Source organism: Penicillium canescens (assembly GCF_028828765.1).
Source record: "Penicillium canescens strain IBT 15451 chromosome Unknown utg000006l_segment0_segment0, whole genome shotgun sequence".
NCBI classification, from domain to species: domain Eukaryota; kingdom Fungi; phylum Ascomycota; class Eurotiomycetes; order Eurotiales; family Aspergillaceae; genus Penicillium; species Penicillium canescens.
Genome location: NW_026703968.1, coordinates 2965572 through 2986240, shown reverse-complemented (window position 1 = coordinate 2986240; position 20669 = coordinate 2965572). Strand labels below are relative to the sequence as shown.

At 47.7% G+C, this 20669-nt stretch overlaps 4 protein-coding genes across 4 annotated transcripts; all 4 read left to right on the top strand.

The window, feature by feature from the left end:
* Positions 1 to 1396: 1396 nt before the first annotated feature.
* Positions 1397 to 1892, top strand: N7446_010051 (RNase H1/viroplasmin domain-containing protein; the record flags this gene model as incomplete). Its single annotated transcript, XM_058518796.1, has 2 exons — positions 1397 to 1527; positions 1583 to 1892. The coding sequence occupies 2 exons, from the start codon at positions 1397 to 1399 to the stop codon at positions 1890 to 1892; spliced, it is 441 nt and encodes a 146-aa protein (XP_058369584.1).
* Positions 1893 to 6095: 4203 nt separating this feature from the next.
* Positions 6096 to 6755, top strand: N7446_010050 (uncharacterized protein; the record flags this gene model as incomplete). Its single annotated transcript, XM_058518795.1, has 2 exons — positions 6096 to 6555; positions 6604 to 6755. 2 exons carry the CDS (start codon positions 6096 to 6098, stop codon positions 6753 to 6755), a joined length of 612 nt encoding a protein of 203 aa, XP_058369583.1.
* Positions 6756 to 8477: 1722 nt separating this feature from the next.
* Positions 8478 to 11205, top strand: N7446_010049 (uncharacterized protein; the record flags this gene model as incomplete). Its single annotated transcript, XM_058518794.1, has 8 exons — positions 8478 to 8920; positions 9007 to 9110; positions 9162 to 9280; positions 9331 to 10168; positions 10218 to 10404; positions 10462 to 10534; positions 10582 to 11001; positions 11056 to 11205. The coding sequence occupies 8 exons, from the start codon at positions 8478 to 8480 to the stop codon at positions 11203 to 11205; spliced, it is 2334 nt and encodes a 777-aa protein (XP_058369582.1).
* Positions 11206 to 16011: 4806 nt separating this feature from the next.
* On the top strand, positions 16012 to 16626 carry N7446_010048 (uncharacterized protein; the record flags this gene model as incomplete). The annotated part of the gene is made up of 1 exon (XM_058518793.1): positions 16012 to 16626. The coding sequence occupies one exon, from the start codon at positions 16012 to 16014 to the stop codon at positions 16624 to 16626; it is 615 nt and encodes a 204-aa protein (XP_058369581.1).
* Positions 16627 to 20669: the final 4043 nt, after the last annotated feature.

The following is a 20669-nucleotide window of genomic DNA, read 5'->3' as shown; positions in this document are numbered from 1 at the left end:
TAGGTGTGACTTCGCATATTGTTGACTGCATCGGTCGGGGCCAGGTGAAATCCGGCCGCAAAAAAGACGGCATCCATGATCCGTGCATTGGCGCAACAAGGGAACTTTGATGCTAGCGTATATCACAATCCTAGTCTGAGTCCTTCTCGTGGGAGGAGGTATTTCAATGCTTTGACGGCACACATTGGTTTTATATAGGGGCTGGGGCTAGGCCCCACGTGACGCGTTGTTTGGGCCCCTGGCAAGGCCTCAAGATACATCCAGCCAACTGAGGCAAAAGTCGACCACCAAACATTACTCAAGTAATGCTGGTCGCCCTGTTTGTCTGCCCTGCCGAGAAATCTGGCCTATGAGAGATTACAACCTCTTCTTTCATGAGGAAAAAAGGGCCGATTGTGTACATCTTCCCACTGTACTCATTACGTGTACACACTCACTCGTCTGTAAGCAAGGGGAGCTGGGTAATAGTCTTTACAAGCTTCTTCATACCTTGCACATTCTCCCATTTACTCAAGTAGGAATCCGTGGCATCATCTGCTTCCAACGTCAACGATCTTAACCTACTTACCTGATTTTGTTCTGAAAAGATTGCGCGTTAACGTGCAAGGGAAGAAAATGCCGACCTGCAGGCCTATTATTTGCACAATTTTTTTCAATTGAATCACCTTGTATGAAAATGTTAATGTATCCCAAGACGCCCGAAACGCCGACCAAGGTCAACATTCTTGGTTTATCATATGATTGGAAGCGATAAGAATCTGGTTGTACCCCCTTGTAATAGCTATTAGCCCCTCTTATGTCAATTGAAGGTTCTAATTCCGTAGAGTCTCAATCAGGTTCAGGGATGGATGTGAGAAGACTGCCATTTAGACCAATATACAGTTTCTCATCTTGGTTAAAAGCTACAGAGATGTGATTTTAGTTTTGAGGCTGGCACCAATGGCACCTACTTCGAGGCACCGCGAGTCAACACCCCGTACACAGATAAGGAAGAACCAAATACGTGGCCCAATTATACAGTCCGTGATACTCGTCATGCATCGGATGCTGTCAGTTGATCCCAAGTGGCTTAGACTTGGGCGAGTAGTACTGCCCTCCAAGGTATTTTGCTGAAGCTTTCTTCCCCTCTTCAAAGCACCGACGCCAACTTCGAGTGATTTTGCAATCGTGCCTTGCGCGGAGTCACCTACGCCATGCCACCGCATTATGAATACTACGCGGTTTTTAAGGGGCGTGTAGAGGAGCCTACCATATTTTCATCCTGGTATTTTCCCTATCCGAGATCACAGCTTTGATAAATATTAGCCAAAATGGTAGGGGAGATGCACATCCCCGCGTGACAGGTTGTAGCTCATTATTTGAAGGTTGCGAAACCCTCAAACAGGCCCACGCGTACATGGAAAAAATGGGTGCGACCCAGGCCAAGAAGGTGATAAAGGAGGGCGCAGGAGAAACGGCACCTTTGAATGGGAATGGATTTTTTGCGGTCGCTAATGGGGCAAAACCTGGTATCTATCCTTTTTACCAGTATGTATTGCAGGCCTCCGCTGCGGAGGAAACCATGGAAGCTTACGAATATCAGCGGCAAAGGCGGTGCTGAGAGAGAAGTTAAGGGGAAGGCTGGTGCTTGTCACAAAAAATTTAGAACGATGGCTCAAGCCGAAGCCTTCATCGAAGATTGGAAAAAGTCTTATGCTGAGGTTTGGCACGATATGATAAAGGAGGCTTTAGACCAAGGCTTCAGACCACGCAGTATTGAAGCCTTCCAACCTCGCAGTATGGGGTCTATCGTTCAACAGTTTTTGTACGAGCCGGGGAAAACCGCCGAAATGGACGACATTACGGAGAACACGAGGCAGCTTTCGCTGCAACATCCAAAGCACACGAACTAATGCTTATACCAACCAATACTGGCATTCAGATCCGTCCTGGACCGAGGGTTTATCGTTGCTCCCCACAATGCAAGATTAGCAGCTGTTTCACTTACACCTTGTATTTCGCATAATTATCTATAAAAGAAAGCGGTAGTGAAACAATGACAGAGTGTAGGTGGTCACGCCGATTCCTGGTGGAGCTACTATATATACCGTGAGGTCTAAATCAGTGCCAGATAATATCTGATCGCAGATTCCATGCTCCAAGGCACGCTATTGATTGCTGTCAGAGATCGAGCATATATAGTAGCTTGGGTGTTTGGTCGCTGACCAAACATTGTGCCTTTTTGGCCAGATGGCGTAGTGGTAAAACCCAAGCATCCATGAACCGTCACAATTGCTCCCAGAAGTAGTAACCGACGCTCCCAGGGTACCTGTCAGAGATATACATGAAGCATACGGAACGGATGGAGATACGATCTGCGCGGGACCCACATGGGTGTATATGGGTTCCCCTGAACGCGAGGAAGCTACCTTTCTTTGCTTCCTCGCGCTACGTCTTGTATCTAGAGTCAACTATAGTTGTTCTTAATATTGATTATTCATCTTGAAACACTATCCACCTCTATGTATACGTGAGACCCTCACAGGGGACCACCTCTCGTTCCCCGGAGCTATACCATTCACACCCATGAGCTGTAGGTCCTCGAGGAACTATGATTCTTACTCCTGGGGGCGACTGCGCGCATTGCTCCGAACCTTACTATAGGTACTGGGGCCTGATATAATCCCAGATCTCAGTCGCTTGACGTGATCTGGAATAAGTTATCAATATATGACTCTAGAAGCAAAGAAAATCGGTTATTTCACCTTCACCTCAACAAATCGAGTCACTTTTGATGCCTATTTCATGATCAACATGCGTCTCTGTATTTGTTATTCTTTCCGTCGGTAAGCGGTGTATTACCAGTTTAAGGCTAGCGTAACTCTGAAGCTACACTAACCAAATTGAGAAAATATACAAAATGCATGCAGTCGAAAGAAGGGAAGAGTGACCGATCAAGTAACTGATTTCGAATATGACTGTAATTTGTTTGCCATATTCTCGGTCCCCGACTTGAAACAGCCATTATCTCAATAGATTAGAAGTTCCTGAGGCCCTGAGGGTAAAGCACGATGACTTGTAGTTCCAAAGAGGATTCTCCATACTCAAGAGTTCGCGGTAGATTCCTAAGTCATTCACGACTACTCGTAGGCCTGAGGATAGGGGAAACTAAATAGCCTATGTAGTCAGTTATCGCTTGCAGCTCAGGGAAGAACAGAATCTTGCTTGGTCGGAGGTGACGAGACAGTTTGCACAGAAATTCGCTGGGAGAAGTAAAGGGTCCATACAGGTGTACTGGAGCACGACACTCAAGAAACAGCGGCGATCTTTGGCGGATGCCACGTAGGAAATGCCACTCTAATCGATACTTAAACCATTCCCTCGTTTTCTCTTGCACCACAAACCACAACGTAAATAAACTGAGGACTGCGAATTGCCTTTTCGAGTTAGTTTTGCCGTTTGTTTGGCGGCCCACGTCACGTAACCTCACCTCTCAGACCGCCCAGCCGGCGTAAAGACCTGACCCCGCCCTCCATCCCCTCACAGTGGATGGATGATCTGTAGGGTCTGCATTCACGAGTAGCTCAGCTTGGTCGCATGAGAGAAGGGTAGGAATATGATAGAAATATGGCGACCATATTCTTACATCAAGCAAATTCTCCCAAGACAAAGAGATTCAGGCCATATGCCAAACGCGAACCTTGCTTGGGAAGGGTAAGCTCGATCTATTGTGGCAGAACGCTTTGCCGTCGTGGTCTCTTTCAGGTGCAAGCATCCACATTTCGCAACAGACCCAGGGATACTCCCTCGGGAGCGGATAAATATGATACATGCAGTCCCACCCTAGAATAACTCATACATTATCTTGGATCTCGCCATATTCAGGCAGGGCCCATTTTACCATCCATTCTGAATCGAGAATTTGCTTAGTAGTAGGGCGATTCTCAGGTCTGAATGAGAGCATCGGCCGTAGCATGTTGAAGAAAGCCTCCCTTTCCCTTGCATCAAACGGCGGTATGTCACTATCTCGCCTTGGCTGTTGCACGCTATCCTCAAACCGATCGTCCCAAGATCGGAAAGGGTTGCGGTTCATTGGCTTACCATGATAATCCTCGTAGGGCTGTATTGTATCCACTGGTAACTATAATGAGTCATTGTTATAGTACCGTAATTCTTCGTAGAAGCCAATAGAACCTTTGTTTAAACTGACTAAACAAAGAGGCCGGGTGGGAAATTGGGAGTGTTTTTAGGGGAGCCGTTTTCGAAATCTACTGAATCATCAGAAAGGTCAATGGTTAATCAGAGACTATACAAGTATTAATTGGGAGGCCATCGATCTGCAAAAAAGGGCACGTGTACTCGAAGGGATTCTGGCGTTTACGCTTGAGAGAAGAGGTTCAGAAAAGCGGCTTAGGAATATGTTTGGCGATCAGGATTTGAAGAATCTGAGTCCAATGGAGACCGTTGCCGTAGTATGCTTTCAGCCTGACGTATGATATGCTGGAAAAGAAATTTACGGGGCAGAGTAGGTAGTCTGTCGACTATGTATTATAGAAATCAAAACCACGAGAGAGAAATTCGAGAGACAATCGTTACTTTCGCACTGTCTTAAATCAACAAAAAAGCGGGGAAATAGGTCTGACAGGTCACCTGGGTATAAACATCAGGTGGGCTCACTATACCCAGTGTAGTCTCGTGAGCGTCAGATTGGTCCTGATGGGTGGCATGCGAGCTTTGCTGATAGTCATGTACTCACTTCTTTGGGGCAGGGTTCCCCGCTCGATCTATGCAACTTCATCATACTGTAAAATACATCCAAAGGGGGTTCGAGCGCTGTATAATAGGCTCAACTCTACATGGCACATGCCTCTCAAGCTATCAAGAGATGCCGTCATTGGCTGGAAGGAGGCATAGCTGCGACATGAATCACAGAGGCTCCAAGCCATGGAAGTGACCGCCTTGCATCAGCGACTGACAGACACATGACCAGTGCTTTTTAGTGCCTGGCCCACAATCTAGACCGGCGACTACGTCGATGGAAGATCAATCCAACTGCAAATCACCGCGCCGTCGCATCTTTTCTGACGTGGCCATGTGTCCGATTGGTGGACCAAAATGGCGTGATCTCACGGTCCTTCCGCGCTTCTCGGCCCATACACAATTGATGCACGCTTCCCTGATAGGAAGCTTCATGAGCGATGAGGAGGCACAGGTACTGAAGAGTGTTCCCTTGTAATCTAGTACTTCCGTAATTGGCCTCTGGATTATGTAGAAAGAAGAGTGCTTTTGACCTTGGCTTGGCCAGCAATGCTGAACCGAGCGGGGAACCCTGTCAAGGAGACGCGAATACCACGACCAAAGGCGCTTCCGGTGCGGCACCATTATTTTCTCCCCAAGAGGGTCTGCACTGAAGCCGTCCCGTCCCAACGTGACAAAAGTACGAGCGGCTGAACGCTGGACCCGCTTTATATTTCGAAACCTGGGTCTGCCGAGCCAATAATATACTTCCTTAGGCTGCAGCGATGCTTGGCCACTAATTAGGTATCATGTGCAGCAAGTGTGATCGACCTAGCTTGCGCGATAAGCTACTGTCCAATCATTTGCCGCCGAGCCAAATCGCGGTGGGCCATCAACGACAACAGGGACAATATGAATTTCTGTGCATTAGCGCGAGGCTGTCTCATGGTTGTCACACCGAAACATGACTCTGCCCTTTTTTTGTGGCCGTCGATATGAAGACTAGAAGGATCCGTTTCCTGTAATCCTTTATTCAATCATCTGACAGATCCCTGTGACTTATTGATAGGCTCCTCCCGTCCTATTCGTTCCATTCCCAAGGGTTGCTTAGGCTGGCCAGCTTGTCAATGCGATTAAAGTTCTGGCGCATTCGACATGCACTAGCGCAACCTAGTTGGTCTTGATTTCGAGGGGAGACCTTGGCACTGCCACGTCAGCCAGTTTGTCATGCAGGCTTCCTACAAATCACTCCCCCCACAATCCGAACACCCACGTGCAGCTAGTTCAGACTGAACCTCACCAAATAATGCGGGCCCAACTGAACCCTAACTTGATAAATACCCAGTTTTTTTCTCAAAGGGTGTTTAACATCCATCATTATGGCTCAAAACCTGCTTGAGCAACTTGATATGCTCCATCTCACACTGTTACAACTCGAGGATATTAATGACCAGTTGACCTTGACATTACAATCTAAACTTACCACTCTTGCCGACCAGGTCCCAATTTTGAAAAGGCTCGCTTCGATCTCCAACCTCGTGAAACAGGGTGCCGATTTGCCCGTTCGACGAATCAATTACAACATCAGAAAACTCTCCGAGGACTGCAAGCCAAGATGGGATGAGCTGTTGAAGTTGAATTGCGAAACTATTATTTTCCTCACGATAGCTTTTAACGGCTTGGGCTCTCTTCCCGATGAGGAGTTTTCCTGGCTTGTTCAAAACATTGAGAATTATGTCGAGAACCGAGCGTTTCCTTCTCATTGGATTCTACGGGACCAAATTAGGAAAGTCGTGTCAAAAACTCAGAGGAAGAATAATACGAAGCCTTTCCTTGCAAGTTAGTCTACTGCATTGCTATTACTGGGGTGATAATAACTGAATTTAGAGTACAGTACAGAGGAAATGAAGTGGTGTGAAATTCCAGCTGTATCTGCTGCAGAAATCGTTTCAATTCACTCAGTCTCGGGAGGTGAAGCTGGTCCAACTGGTAAGACTCTCTCGACTCTCCTGCACGGCTGGAAGCGGCAAAGAAGCTGAGATACCATGGCGAAGATAAACGTCCGTCAGAAGACAACAACAATCTCATATCACTTGATTATCCGAGGAAGCGTTCTCGAAATCATGAGTATACAGACGGAAGAAATGAACAACTCAAACCAGTAACAACAAACCAAGAATCGCCTTCAAATGAGAGACGAGGTAAGCAGAGGCAGCGAAACCAAATGCGCAAATGACTAACGCTTCAATCGATAGAAATGAAACACATGTATTCAAATGCTCCAGCCACCAATATTTCAATATTGCCAGAGCCATTCAAATCAGCCGTCACGAATAGTCGCCTCTGGAAATGGGAAAGAAGCCAACACATGGAAACGACAGGGTGTTTGGCGAGTTTGTTTCCCAAGGATGATACACAGGACGTGTCGTTCACTATATGGTGTGGGCACAATGATGGTTATTACCTCAACAACGTCTTTGGCGTACGGCGCGAATACCTTTAGGCTTGAAAGTACACGCTCGCTCCCCTGACGTAACATGTATATCCCGGAGGAATCTCGTACGGCGTATATTCTGCTATATTTTCTTCAAAGGTGTGACGATGTGCCGTTGTCTCATTGTAAATCGAAAGATATTCGCCTTTGAAGTATATTGTTCTTGTGTTCGTCAGATCCGGAGGGAATCGATGACTAGGGATATCTTTTTCTTCCTGCCCTGAAAGAGCAGTTTGACCTCTCTGGAGAAATAACGTTAGCCTTCTCTGAAATGTACAAAGAAAAGATATCTAACCTCCATGGGGGCGACGGAGTCGAGGCCAAAGCCCAAAACTTCGAAATTTCGGTGTCGAGGCCAGAATACTGGGTTCGAGGGTTAAATCCTCAAATGGCTCTAGTCCTCAAGGGGTCGTAAAAAAGGTCGTAAGATATAAGGGAAGTAAAGAAGCAGGCGGATATCTTAACCAATATGATTAGCTTGTATTAGGTACCGATTGCCATGTTCTGCGACAAAATTATGAGGGTTTGCAGTGAGAGAAGTTGGATGAGGGGCATATGACCCCGCTTCAACCGAAATGGAGCGGAAATGTCCGTGATTTATGCCCAGTTAGGCACCAATCCTCGGTCACGTGCTTCAATCGAAATATCTTGTCCTCGTCTTTCATGCTTCTATCCTGCGATTATCCTAAGTCGCTACAAGACCTATATTCAAGAGGATGTATACTGCCTGAATCATCCCCCAAATTTCACATTAAGCCGTTACCAAGCAGGAGCGGGTAACTTTTCACGTACGGGGTGGAATAACCTTTTCGTGGCAAAATTTGCTATCCGACGGAACCCGAAAATCTGAATTGGTCACACGTGGCTGTTGGCAATGATTCAGGCGGCCAAATATGTTCAGACAAAGTGTACCACCTTTGATTTTCATACCGAATTCAACACACGCGGGTGTTCAGTTGTCAGCTCCTTCAATCTGGATGTTGTCCTCCAGCGCACAAACCAAATGAATCAGGCTAGCTTCATGCGAGCACAGTTAACACCCATGGACGTGCAGCCAAGTTCTCGTACCTTTGTTCACAGGACGAGACGATCAAAGAGCTGGAGTAGGTGATGATAATTTGAAAAGAATCGGCGGCGAAGATATAAAAGGGAGTAACCTCTCGGGTTGATGTAATTCTTTGTTCGTATTCTCATCAGTATTTGACCTTGCGGATTCAACTTTTCTTCCTCATCATACAAACAAATTCGATCGGCCAAATCAAACAACATGGCACCTGCTCAGAGTGGCCCAGATATGCCTTCCTCCGAGCATAACGTGGCATTGAAAACTTCCTCTCCCTGCCACCAAGGCTTGACGCCGCCTAGTAGCCCAACGAAGGAGTTGGCTACACCTCCAGCCGCCTTGGAGTATCTGAAGCATCTCTTTGGCGTCTTTCTTGAAAAGGCGCTCCAAGAACATCCAAGCACTCCCGCCTCCCAGAACCAGTCCCCGCCAGGCCCTGATATGGTTCGGCAGCTGCTGGAATGTGCTTCAGCTGAACTTTCCATGGTAACTAAGCCAGATCAGTCTTCTTCTGCAAGCAATGAACGGGGGAACGTTCCTGGGCCAGATGGATTTGATCTCAAACATCCCATCTGTACAACCCCGGATGATTTCAAATCGTTTGAAAAGTGGGCCTCCACACCCCAATTCAAGACGGTCGTGGAAACGTATGTCGCCAGCAAAGCCCTCTGATCCAATCAACCCCCTTCCTTCCGTCTCTTTTCCTTTCAGAAAATATCTGACGCGGGTATAGCTGGGACAAAGAAGCATGTAAATACACGATCACCGAACCGGTGGAGACCAGCGGTGGTGTTGACGACTATGCTGAATATGCATTCGTTGTCCGTGAACGTGTTGGTACATAATACCTTTACCTAAAAGACCGAACTATACTAATAGTATTATTAGACCGGAATTCCGAGGAGGTGATGCCGTACATAGACATCAAATCGGAAGGCCTGCGTGACATCCTGCGTGTGGTGCTGCACGATGTCAAAGCCATTAGTCTGATGGAGGACAAGCCGTCGGTAATTGAGACAGAGCCTTGTTTCCAACGACAACGCTGACGTGGATTTAGATCGAGCAAAACCTCCTTTTTCATTTCCTCCCAGAGCTTGACAGATGCGTGGAGAACACGGACAACAGTTCAGACCATAGATCGGCAGCGTCGCAGCATCTCCGTTTGCTCATCGACCACCTAAGGCAAGCATATGCAGCTATCTCGCAGCGTCTCTCGTCAATATTGCAGCACGGTCATATTACTTATGACCTTCTTTGGGCGCTTTTCAAGCCTGGTTGCCATGTTTATACTACATGCATTGGCACAAAAGAGCCGCGATGTGTCAAATTCGACGCGGGAGAAGAAATAACCCAAACTGACGAGACGTGGTTTAATCTCGAATGCCGATTTCTTGATTATGACGGCGTCAAGTTCGGCGAGGCCGGAATCTTTCTGCGTGTGCCAAAGTTCCGAGGGTCAAAGCCGATCGCGACTCTTGAGGCTTACCCTCTCTGCCACCATCCGAGTCACGAGCAGGTCCGAAATGATCTAGTCGAGAGAGGTCAAATATTTCGGGATTTGGCTGGCTCGCACATTCAGCACTGTAAAGGCAAAGCATTCTTTGTGAACAAGGGGAAGATTTTCAAAATCAACATCAACAGCCGAGTAGCAGTGGACGCCGCATTTTTCCATGAAATGCAGCCAAACTACTCCCGACCGTCACTCCGCGACATAGGGGTAAAAGACAAGAATGGCATTGCAGTCATTGACATAGGTGCGATGCTCATGGAGGACCACGAGCGAGAGAAGGAGAGAATGCAAGGAGACGGTGTGGAGGCACAGAAGCTGAGCGAGGCCGATTTGTTAGTAGCCTGTCCAACAATTTGTTGTTTCAGCTTCAAGGAGAAAATGTTCTGTATGTGATACGATTGATAATATTTGGGGACCAGCTAATGTGATTCCAGTGGAGTGCGCAGTCAGTGCTCTTGGGGACGTAGATTGGTCACCTGGATCGTTCGACTGCCTGCAGATTCCTTCAGAGACCAAGACACTCCTCTTATCCATGGCAAGAACCCGCTTGGGTCTGATACCGACAGTACCCTTTGACGACGTAATTGATGGAAAAGGTCAAGGACTCAACATCCTTCTGGAGTATGTCGGCAAATTGTTTATGTACTATATCGAGGTTTCCGTCCTAACCCGTGCTAGTGGCCCACCCGGTGTCGGAAAAACGTTCACGGTTGAAGCAACCTCGGAATATTTCAAGCTGCCTCTCTATTCGGTACGAGCCAGTCGTGGCGCAGATTGTAGCCTCGCTGACTTTCCCAGATATCCGCAGGCGAGCTCGTTGTCGACCACGGAGATTCCAATGCGCTTGAGCAACAACTTGAAACTGTATTCAAGATCGCTAAACACTTTAAAGCCGTGCTCCTGTTGGATGAGGCAGATGCGTTCATGGAGCAGCGTACATCTTACCACGATACTCACAATCGCCTGGTGACCGTTTTTCTCCGAAAGCTTGAATACTATCAGGGAATCCTATTCTTGACTTCGAATCGGGGTATTCAGTTTGATGATGCAATCCTTAGTCGGATCCATTTAATCGTCAAGTATAAAGACTTGAGCAGGGAATTTCGCAGGGGTCTCTGGTCAACTTTTCTGACGAGGGCACGTACAGTCCAAGGACCTGCTATAATCGAGAAGCACGACCTCCGACGATTGGAGTCTTTAGATCTCAATGGACGAGAGGTGGGTTCCAGAGCGCTGCTGTGTACTTCTCACTTGCTGACTAACATGGACTAGATCAAAAACATCGCAGCAATTGCACATGCTCTCGCCGAGGCGAATGCCAGCCAAGTGAGCTATAAATACCTGGAGTTAGCCGCGGAATCGAATCAGAAATTTTCGAAGGAGTTCGGCAGACAGGGGCCTGCCCAAGGAATGTACCTCTAGCAGCACACCTGGGAAACTCATGTGGATGATCTTGTTCTCTGATGTTGTCGAGCGGTTCACCTCTTATTGCGATATTTTCCTTCGTACACGACTGTTCTAATATCAATTGTGAAGCATTATAGTTGAACCCACGTTTTCACATGATTCATGGCATCACAGAAAGCGAAGTCTGAAAGCCAGGATTGGATGATCCATTCGTGATTGTCAAAGCAAATAGAATCATATCTCCTCGAGGTCATATAGGTGTAGTGGAGAAGTGGGCATCAAGAATGATGAAAGGTAGAAATTAATGCGGATGCAGTCGGAAATGCTTCATGCTTAGTTATCATGCATAATTGAATTGCTAGATAAGCCCTCATGTCACACGAAGACGTTTCGAATCAACTATCTCTGGCTGAGGTAGTCGTCTTTTTGAGGCTCGCGGCAGCTGCAAAGTCGGTCGACATTTCAATGTGGAGCGGTGAAAGTCAATGATTAACGCTCGCCCAAGTTCTTCATTCCACAAGACATTGTCACGCCGAAGGTCTTCGTGGATGATTCCTAAAGCTCTGATTTCCTTGTTCGATTGGTGGATCCCCTGCAGAAGCTGTGGCGTCAGCTCCATGGATGCCGTACTTTCTCCCCCCAGGCCATCACGAGCATATGACGAATCTCTCCAGCCCCGTGAAGGAAATAAATTTTCGCCAAGTCGATCGTACCCAGGAAAACAGGCACAGCGGGCCCTTGCGCCTTCTGCAGAATTCGGTATACCTCCGCTTCGCGAGAGACTTCTTTCCACAGCGTCGACGTGGTTCCTTTTCCGATGACGGTGTAGCCATATACGAAACAAGTAAGTTTGAATGGCGCACCATACGCCCCGCAACCTCCAAGGGGTGTACATCGGTCAATGTTTTCGTCCAATTGTGCTTTTAGTAAACGCACCAAATCTTCGGAGGTAATCGGATGCTGCGGATCGTCATTGCTTCGACGATGGAGCATCACATTTGGACAACAGTCGTCTAGAAGACCGCCAGACTGCAACCCGAGTAAGCATCGCTGGGTGCAAAATTGCGCATCGCGGTGGCGGGACTGGCTGTCTGGTCCTTTATCATTTTTTGTGTCTCTTTGTCGAGGCACGCGTTGGGCAGATGGAGAAGATGGAACTTGGCTGAAGGTTCGTTTGTGGCGTGTTGCTGGTTTCGAATCGGGGTCTGGGGATTGTGACGACTGTGAGCGATGCCTCACGTCGGATGGGGCACAGCTAACTCGAGATCTAGTAGACGCTTGACGAGCTGTTGATTCAGGGGAATCTGCCGGAGAGGACGAGGGTTCATAAGTCGAACCAGAATCTGGGCTTGGAGATTCTGGGGCGGTACTGTCGGAGTTGAGAGGAAGTTGCCTGAGTTCATCTTCGGGAATGTGAGAGCGAGTATGATCAAAACTGGTCTTCCATATAGGAATGTCTGGCCGTACGGAATTCCTCCACTCTTGACCTCGCACAGGCGAGTGGAATGCCATCAGACACAAACACAGTGTTCTTGCAACAGAAGTATTTGCAAAGGTAGCTTCTATTTCCGTATTCACTTCGCTGTTAGGATCACATAGAAAGTAGTAGAGCGTGCCAGGATCGTCCTGTGGAACACGGAGGAGAACTCGAGCAATCCCGTTGGTCACGTAGGAGAATTCGAGCCCTTCTTGAACCATCACATGATACTCTTGAACAATGGCAGAGCAGACAAGGCGCTCTGCATTGTACCGCAACTTCGCGTCCTTGTCCGTGGGTATTTTATTTGACTTGACCATCTCCTTCCACAAGTCCATTGGCCGAAGCCCTGTCCGAAGGGTTGCGACGGGAAGCTTGTGAGGTGGCTTATACTCGACGGTCGTGAGGAGAGTGGTGGTACGCCCATCAACACGGTGGATACAGAATTGATCAGGCCTTGGATGGTGTACACTTGATGGTTGGCTTGCATCTGCTTCAATGGCACCGTAATTGTTCAAGGAATTTGTATGATTGCTGAACTGAATGCCATCGCCTAGGCCAAACTCTTCGCGAGCAGCGGGTATCTTGCACAATTCTGTTATGATATCATTGATGTGCTCTTCCACGGCGAACCGCTCATAAGCCTCGAGTTCTTGCTCGCTGCTGATGGGATTGCGGTTTAGGCGCCGGCCTAACCCTTCTAGCTCATGTGAAGATGTAAACAGAAGCGGCCCCTCTCCTGGCGTTGGCTGGAGATAGCTGTGGACGGACCTGTAAAGCTCCGACAGTTGCACTGGACAGTCGGCCCAACGTTCCAGCCGTTTCGGACAGTATTTCCCGGTAGGCAGAGGTATTTTTCCGCTGGTCGAACGAGATGGTGTCTCGACTCTCAGCGGTCGGGAGAGCGAGGTGTGAGAAAGGCGCATTAATTCCATGAAAGTCGTCGGTCGGGTGCGCTCCTTCTCTCGTCTTCCTTCATCTTCTGCCTGCTTCCTTCTCTCTTCTTCCTGCTTGCGTCTCTCTTCTTCCTGCTTGCGTCTCTCTTTCTCTCGTCTTCATCTTCAGCCTGCTTGAGCCTCTGTTCTGCCTGCAGAAAGAGAGCCTTGTAATCTGGCGAGTTGTTGTTGGCCATCGGTCTGTCAGAGGGAGGAGTAGCTTGAGACAACCGCGACTGGTCTCGATTGGTGGGTACCTTATCCAGGAGAGAAGGCTGATGTCAGCTGATCGCGGTTTCCGGTGGAAGTATTTCCCCGAGAAATGACGCAAGGTTTCCGCTGGGTGAGTGAGTTAATTTTAGTATCTCGAGTGTGACATAATATCCCTTCGTCAACAAGACGCCACAGCACTCACCAAAATTGGATTTTCTCAGGCTTCAAAGAGACTACCCTAGGGGCAGAGTCGGTTCATTGAGTCGGTCGCCTCGCACTGAGTCGTGAGGGTCGCATCTGTCTCAACTCGGATCGCTTGAGACAGAGATGTGGCAGCGATCGAAAGGGCAAACAGAGTGTGGGGCTGGGGTCGCCATCGGCCTCTCCATGGCGGCGCTCGGCCGCTTCTCGAAGCCTTCGTTGTTCTCCAAAGCTGACATCGTAAATCGGTGATTGGTTGCTCCATTCCTAGTTGAAAGAAGTATTCAGTGGATAGTCGAATGATGCAAATTGAAGTCAACATAGTAGTGAGCCCGCTAGCGAGGGGAATGGACTGTCGCGGAGGGATCCAGCTTACTCTTTGACTCCAGAGTGGATTCATAGACAACCTCTGGCCACAATTGGTTTAGTCACCGCTTCCAAAACATACGCCGATTCGACGGTACCTAATGTGCCTCGTCAGTACATGGATAAATTCTGTCCATCTTCAAAATCCTCGGCAAGTACAGTCACCATAGCGAGATCACTATCTCAATTTCATCACTCGCGAGGCCCACATTCCGTCCTCCTATAGAAGCTTATGTTGTGTCATTTCGCTGTGAGGAAGGTGCATAATAAAGCCAGTAGTCAGCGAAGTTCTTTGAAAGAGAGAATACGCTTACCTCTATCGCTGTCCGTCTGTTTGACGAAACACGATTAGGTATGCGCTAGTCTTTGCGGTTAGACATCATGCAATCAGTCCAAGGGACCTCGTGGAAAATAAAATAACGAACCTGACCTATCTGGGTAGTTGAGTCCCTTTTATGGAATAGGATCTGTGTACGAGGCAAACTGAAGTGCCATCGCTCACAGAACCCATGGCCAGAGGGGTGAATGTAGATCTCTGACACGGTATTTATAGATGCGAAGCATTCTTTATCATGGTAGTCTTTGATTGTATCCTCAGTTTTGAACAGGTTAATGGAAAATTGGACGGGTACTGTAGAATGGAGCATCCCCGCAGAAAAACCAAGGAGGCCGAGGAGATATTTCACTCGCACCTAAAACAACCTTCCTTACCCTCAATTAAAGCTGGTGTTAGGTGTCCCATGGATTATACCCACTGCTTTGCATGCCTCATATTTTAATATTTTTGCCTATATTCTTCTTCGCCCGATTCTCATGAAAACGATCCTTTAGTCAGCAACAACTAAAACACCAATTAAATGTACACGAATTACCTCATGCTTACCCACTATTTACACCGCACTTTTTTGGCATTGTAGAAATTTCAGCACAGGTACATAGTTTTCTGAACGGAGGTATGTCTTATCTTGTAGATCAACCCATCTCCTTATCTTTCCCACGATCTGTCGACCTCAAAAAATTTGAGTTAACTAGCATCAATCATAGGCCTGGAAATTTCCCCAATCTATTGGCTATTAGTTCCACCGTCGACTATCGTTCACTAATACATAATTAAAGCCACAGGAAGGTATCTTAGCTATAACAGATCATGTGCCTCATTTTTTGACATGCCAACTTCAACGCTCAGCTTCGCGCAACCGGTTGGAGCCGGTCGTTTTCTGAAATAGTAGTGTTCGAGTGGGCCTGCGTTAGCGGCGATGTTCCCTCCACCAGAGCAGTTCATATAGGACTGGCTGACAAGGTAACCCGCACAGTCGCGTTGTTCAATATCAAATCCTCGCATTCTTGAGGGCACATTAGTCCATTTTGGTGCAATTCCGAATCTCCACTGGGCCCCACTGATCACCGCCAATAAGGCTGAGTGACGTCATTGCTCGGACTCTTTCCCCAACGTACGTTGATATTCCAACGTGCTTTAGAAATGGGTTGGGTAGGAAAGTGAAGCTCAAATTAGCATCGCTCTGAATAGACAGCACATACTAACTGTCTGTACCTCGTAGCAGTTGTTCGTACCAAACTGGGGCTCAGGGGACCGCAGGAAAAGGAGACATGGAAACCTTGAACCCTCAAATGGTTATTGGGAACCACCATCAATCAATACCAATCCCAGAGACACTCCACTCGCTCCCCGGAGGGCATGTTGCTGTCCTGGCGGGCGACGAGCTCCCACCTCCACGTGGTGCCCGCTGGGAACTCTCAGAGCAACAGTTTGGCTATCTCCGAGTGCCAGGAGGAGCTCAACAACGCGATCTTCCCCCTTTTCACGACGCGCTGACGCGCCGAAAGCCGAGTCTCCGAACCTCACGAAACACCAATATACAGAACCAGGACCTGAGAGGAAGTCGTGCCCCCTCACACGTCCGCCCCCACGATGGAGAACGGAACTTGTCACCCCGTTCGTCCTGCCCGACAACGGTTTACGGCTTGGACATTGACGACGACACGCTGGGCTCGGGGCAGAGCCGGTTATATGGTTCATGGGCTCAACATATGGACGACGCAATCACAACGAAGCCAACAACATTAACACCCAAAAAACACTATCAAAAACACCACCAACAGCTCAGAACGTCAAGCCGATCCTTACAATATTTTGCAACTTCACAGTTGATTTGCGTCCCAACAGATGTTCATGCCAAAAGACGCGTCCCAGACATGTCCTTCTGTCACGAAACATCTGCGTGACCACAAATCAACACGGACCTAGAACCCATCAACGAGCAAGCCACAAACACTGCCACTGTCACACACACACACACACGGTAACATCGGCACTCAAAGTAGCGTGCCTCCACACATACAGAACGAACCACCACAGTCTCAACAGGAGGGGCCCTATCGGCAGCCCACCCACGGTGCTCAATTTATCGCAGACGAGTGATTTTGTCAAACAGAAGCAAAGGAGGGCCAGGAAAGGTCTAACAAGTCAAAGATACAGAACAACCATTACTGTATAGCTATGATTAACGTGTAACTGCCGGAAGCAGGTGAAAGAGGTCACTACGGTTGAGCGAACTCGTTTTCGAATGCAGAAAGCAGGAATTCATGTATTGTTAGTTGAACGCGCTGCATAGCTGCTAATTGGGCGGCTGGGACAGTCTATGAATAAATCAATCAATCAATCAATCAATCTTCAAAACCCTTCCTAGGAGTAACTGTGCCCATCCCGGAACCACAATTTGTGTAGGAATCTAATCAAGCTTCAGTTCGGTGGAAAACCTAAGATTGTCCGCATTAGAGTAATCCCAGAGGTATTCCACTCTGTCCCCAGACGCAGAAAACTGACGAAGATCCAGGGAACGGCCTCATCGGCTCCAGTAACGTAATAACCAGCCCTGTGAGCGTTGTTGCTATAATACACGTGGATTTGTCCAAGTCAACACATTAGCTTAGGACGTCGGTGGCAAGCCTTGGCTTGGTGGTGGATCCAGTCGGCTTATGTCAGCTAATCCCGGATCCCGGATCCCGGCTGGGGTAATTTTCCGAAAAATGATGTGTGTTTGCATTTGCCACTCATCTAAGACCTGTAGCATATTCGTCTTTCGGCTCGCGATTCGCCATCAATTCGTCTTCGTCGGCTTTCTTGCCCACACACAGCGATTAAGTTTGTTAGCATATGGTGCAGCCCGAGAAGAGACAAACCAAACCCAGATTGGAAGTACGTTTTATATAATCAACTTGAGACTGTCCGCTTCAACCAAACGCAGATTCAACTAACATTGATGCCTAAGTTACTATATCATATAATTCAATAGAAGTCGTCACAGAAGGATCAGTCAGTTCACCGTTCTGTTGCCCTGAAAATGCATGTGTTAAACCTGTAAATTCAACCTTGGAAAAGGGCTCTTACCACATATCGACAGTCGACATGATCTCCACTTATTCCACTTATCGAGAGATTATATCCCAAGTCAACCATTTGAGTGAGTAGCTCAGTTTGGTTGTCTCTCCCTCCATCGGTTTGATTAGGAGAAAGGTATGTTTCCCCTTCCTTGGTCACAATCTCATAACCATACTGCTGGAGTAGGCCACTTTCCCTTATTTTCTGAGGGTTGTTTTCAACACGAATTGTTGTGGTTGATGTGGACATCCTGAGAGAATGACGAATGAAAAACTTCTCTTCGACTTTACACCACTGCAATATGTCGCAAGATGGGAGAGTGGCAACGCGGGGCAGAATGTTAGCTCAATTGCGAGCTGAAGACGGGTGGTTGGGACTGCCTTAAATAATGTGTCGTACAGAGGATTTCAGAAGCAGAGTCCCCACCAGACCCACACGCTTTCTTTCCCAATACCCCTCCATAATTGCACTAAGCTTAATTGGCTAGAGAAATTTCCCTCACAGGGTGGGGGTAAGTGAAGCGGTGTGATTGGCTTTTGGAGACTCTGAAACTCGACGATCTGGACGAGGAGAGGCCTACGACCCCCGATCCTTTTGTAATGAGGTGGTTGAGACTCGAGAGATATCTGTGCCTTTCGGCCCACCCACCCCATACTCTTGGGAACTGCAGTAGGAACCGGGTATGTGTATACTGTAATCTGGGCTTTGACCCAGTGCTTTTAAAGCCAGGATTGTTCATTTACATGCGAGGGCTTGCGAAAACGATCTGCCGCTGTGGGGTAGCCGTGTCACGGGACGACCCCCACCCTCTCGGGTAGGGGGTGTCCCTCAGCCATAATGCAATTCTCAGCCATAATGCAAATTTCCTACTTTTTCAACTTTACGCGTATTTCTACCCACCAAAAAATGCCAAAAAAAGCTCATGATGAAGAGGCTCTGCTAGCTAAGGCATTAGATGCTTATGAATCGCGAGAATTTTCATCCCTACGTAAGGCTGCGGACCATTATCGCGTGTCTTATTCGAAGCTTCGCGGTCGCAAAAACGGAAAGACATCTCTCTCCGATCGCCCTACCACCAACAATGCATTGAATTCGAATCAGGAAAAAGCATTAATTAGCTGGATCGAAGTGCTAAATTCTTGCTATACACCTCCACTTGCAAAAGACGTTGAAAATGCTGCAAATCGCCTATTGAAAATGGCAGGCTCGGAGAGAGTTGTCGGCCCAATGTATAGCTATCGGCTTATAGCGCGTCTACCTCCACATATCAAGCTTGTTACCCAAAAACCGAAGGAAGCATTACGAATTCAAGCCGAGGATCCTGGAGTTATTAGCCATTGGTATGATAGGCTTGCTTATCTCTATCGTGAGCATGATTTCGAACCTCATGAGATCTATAATTGGGATGAAACTGGCTTCCAAAATGGCGAAGGACTTGACCAACACGTTATATCTACGCGTCAAACTGCTAGCATTGCTACTGGAGATCGAGGTGAAACTATTACTAGCATTGAATGTATCGCCGCCGATGGCTGGGTGATGTTTCCATGGTTTCTAGTCAAAGGCACCGTCCACATGGAAGACTGGTATACCAATATATCAACCTCTTCTTCGGCCTACAAAATCATCCATTTGACGTCTAGTGGCTGGACGGATAGTGAGACTGCCTACCGATGGCTCTGCTCGTTTCATGAAGCTACAAAAGATCGCGTAAAACGCGGGCGACCGAGGCTTTTGCTAATGGATAATCATACATCACATACAACTATCGAATTTCTCGATTTTTGTAAGGAAAACTTGATTATTCCTTGGTATTTTATGCCTCACACGACTCATCTATGTCAGCCGCTTGATGCCGAGGCTTTTTTAAGCCTAAAGCATCATTTTAAAATGGCGAATACTGAAGTTATAGCGTGGGGTGGAAGTAACGAAAAACGCGACTTCTTCCGCAATATTGATGCCGTCCGACACCGCGCCCTACGATCCAAAACTATTCAAATCTCGTTTAGATCTACTGGTATCTGGCCACTAGATCCTAAACAAGTTTTAGATAATTTAGGGCAGTACTCGGACGAAGAGACCTTACGCATATACGACGAGCCGTCACCCGCCCGCGAATTCCCAAGTTCAGCGACCAATTCTCCGCCCAATTCTTATGCGCGCATTGAAAAATTGGAGAAGACAGTTTTCCCACTACTTAATGACCCGGCTCCTGATTTACGAAAAATTCGGAAGCACGTACGGCGCGCAATTGATGCCGGAAAATCGTCTCTGTATAATGCGGAACTTGCAGAGATGAGTCGAAGCTTCGTGCTTGGCGGAAAGACGCAGTGAAAATGGCGGCCGATTTGGCGGCTAAGGAATTGGAGGAAACAGTTGAAAATGAGGAGGATGATACATTATTGGCTAATGAAGCTATTGATGGGCTTTATTTCATGGATCCTGGACCTTATACGCCTAGAAAATGAGCTAGAAGTTGAAAAAATAGGAAATTTGCATTATGGATGAGAATTGCATTATGGCTGAGGGACACCCCCTACCCGAGAGGGTGGGGGGCGGTCCTGTGACACGGCTATTTTGTTGGTTGCTACAGTAGGGCTTGGTCTTGTCAGCTCCGCGCCTATCCAGGTTTTACTGTATAGTAGCCTCTTCCCCGCACGCCCCCGTTCTGCCACCGCCTCGCACGTTACTTGCCATTGTCTAATCATTCCACCGACTCCGTAGGCAATTCTCGGTCATCCCATATACAAACCATTCGTAAGACACAGCAAAAGCTGTAATACTCGAGTCATTGGGAAACCTGCTAATGATATTTAAATGCCTACAGTTGTAAGACCCCATTGGTCGAAAACCCGCGGTATCCAGTTTTGGTAACATCATGCAAGCT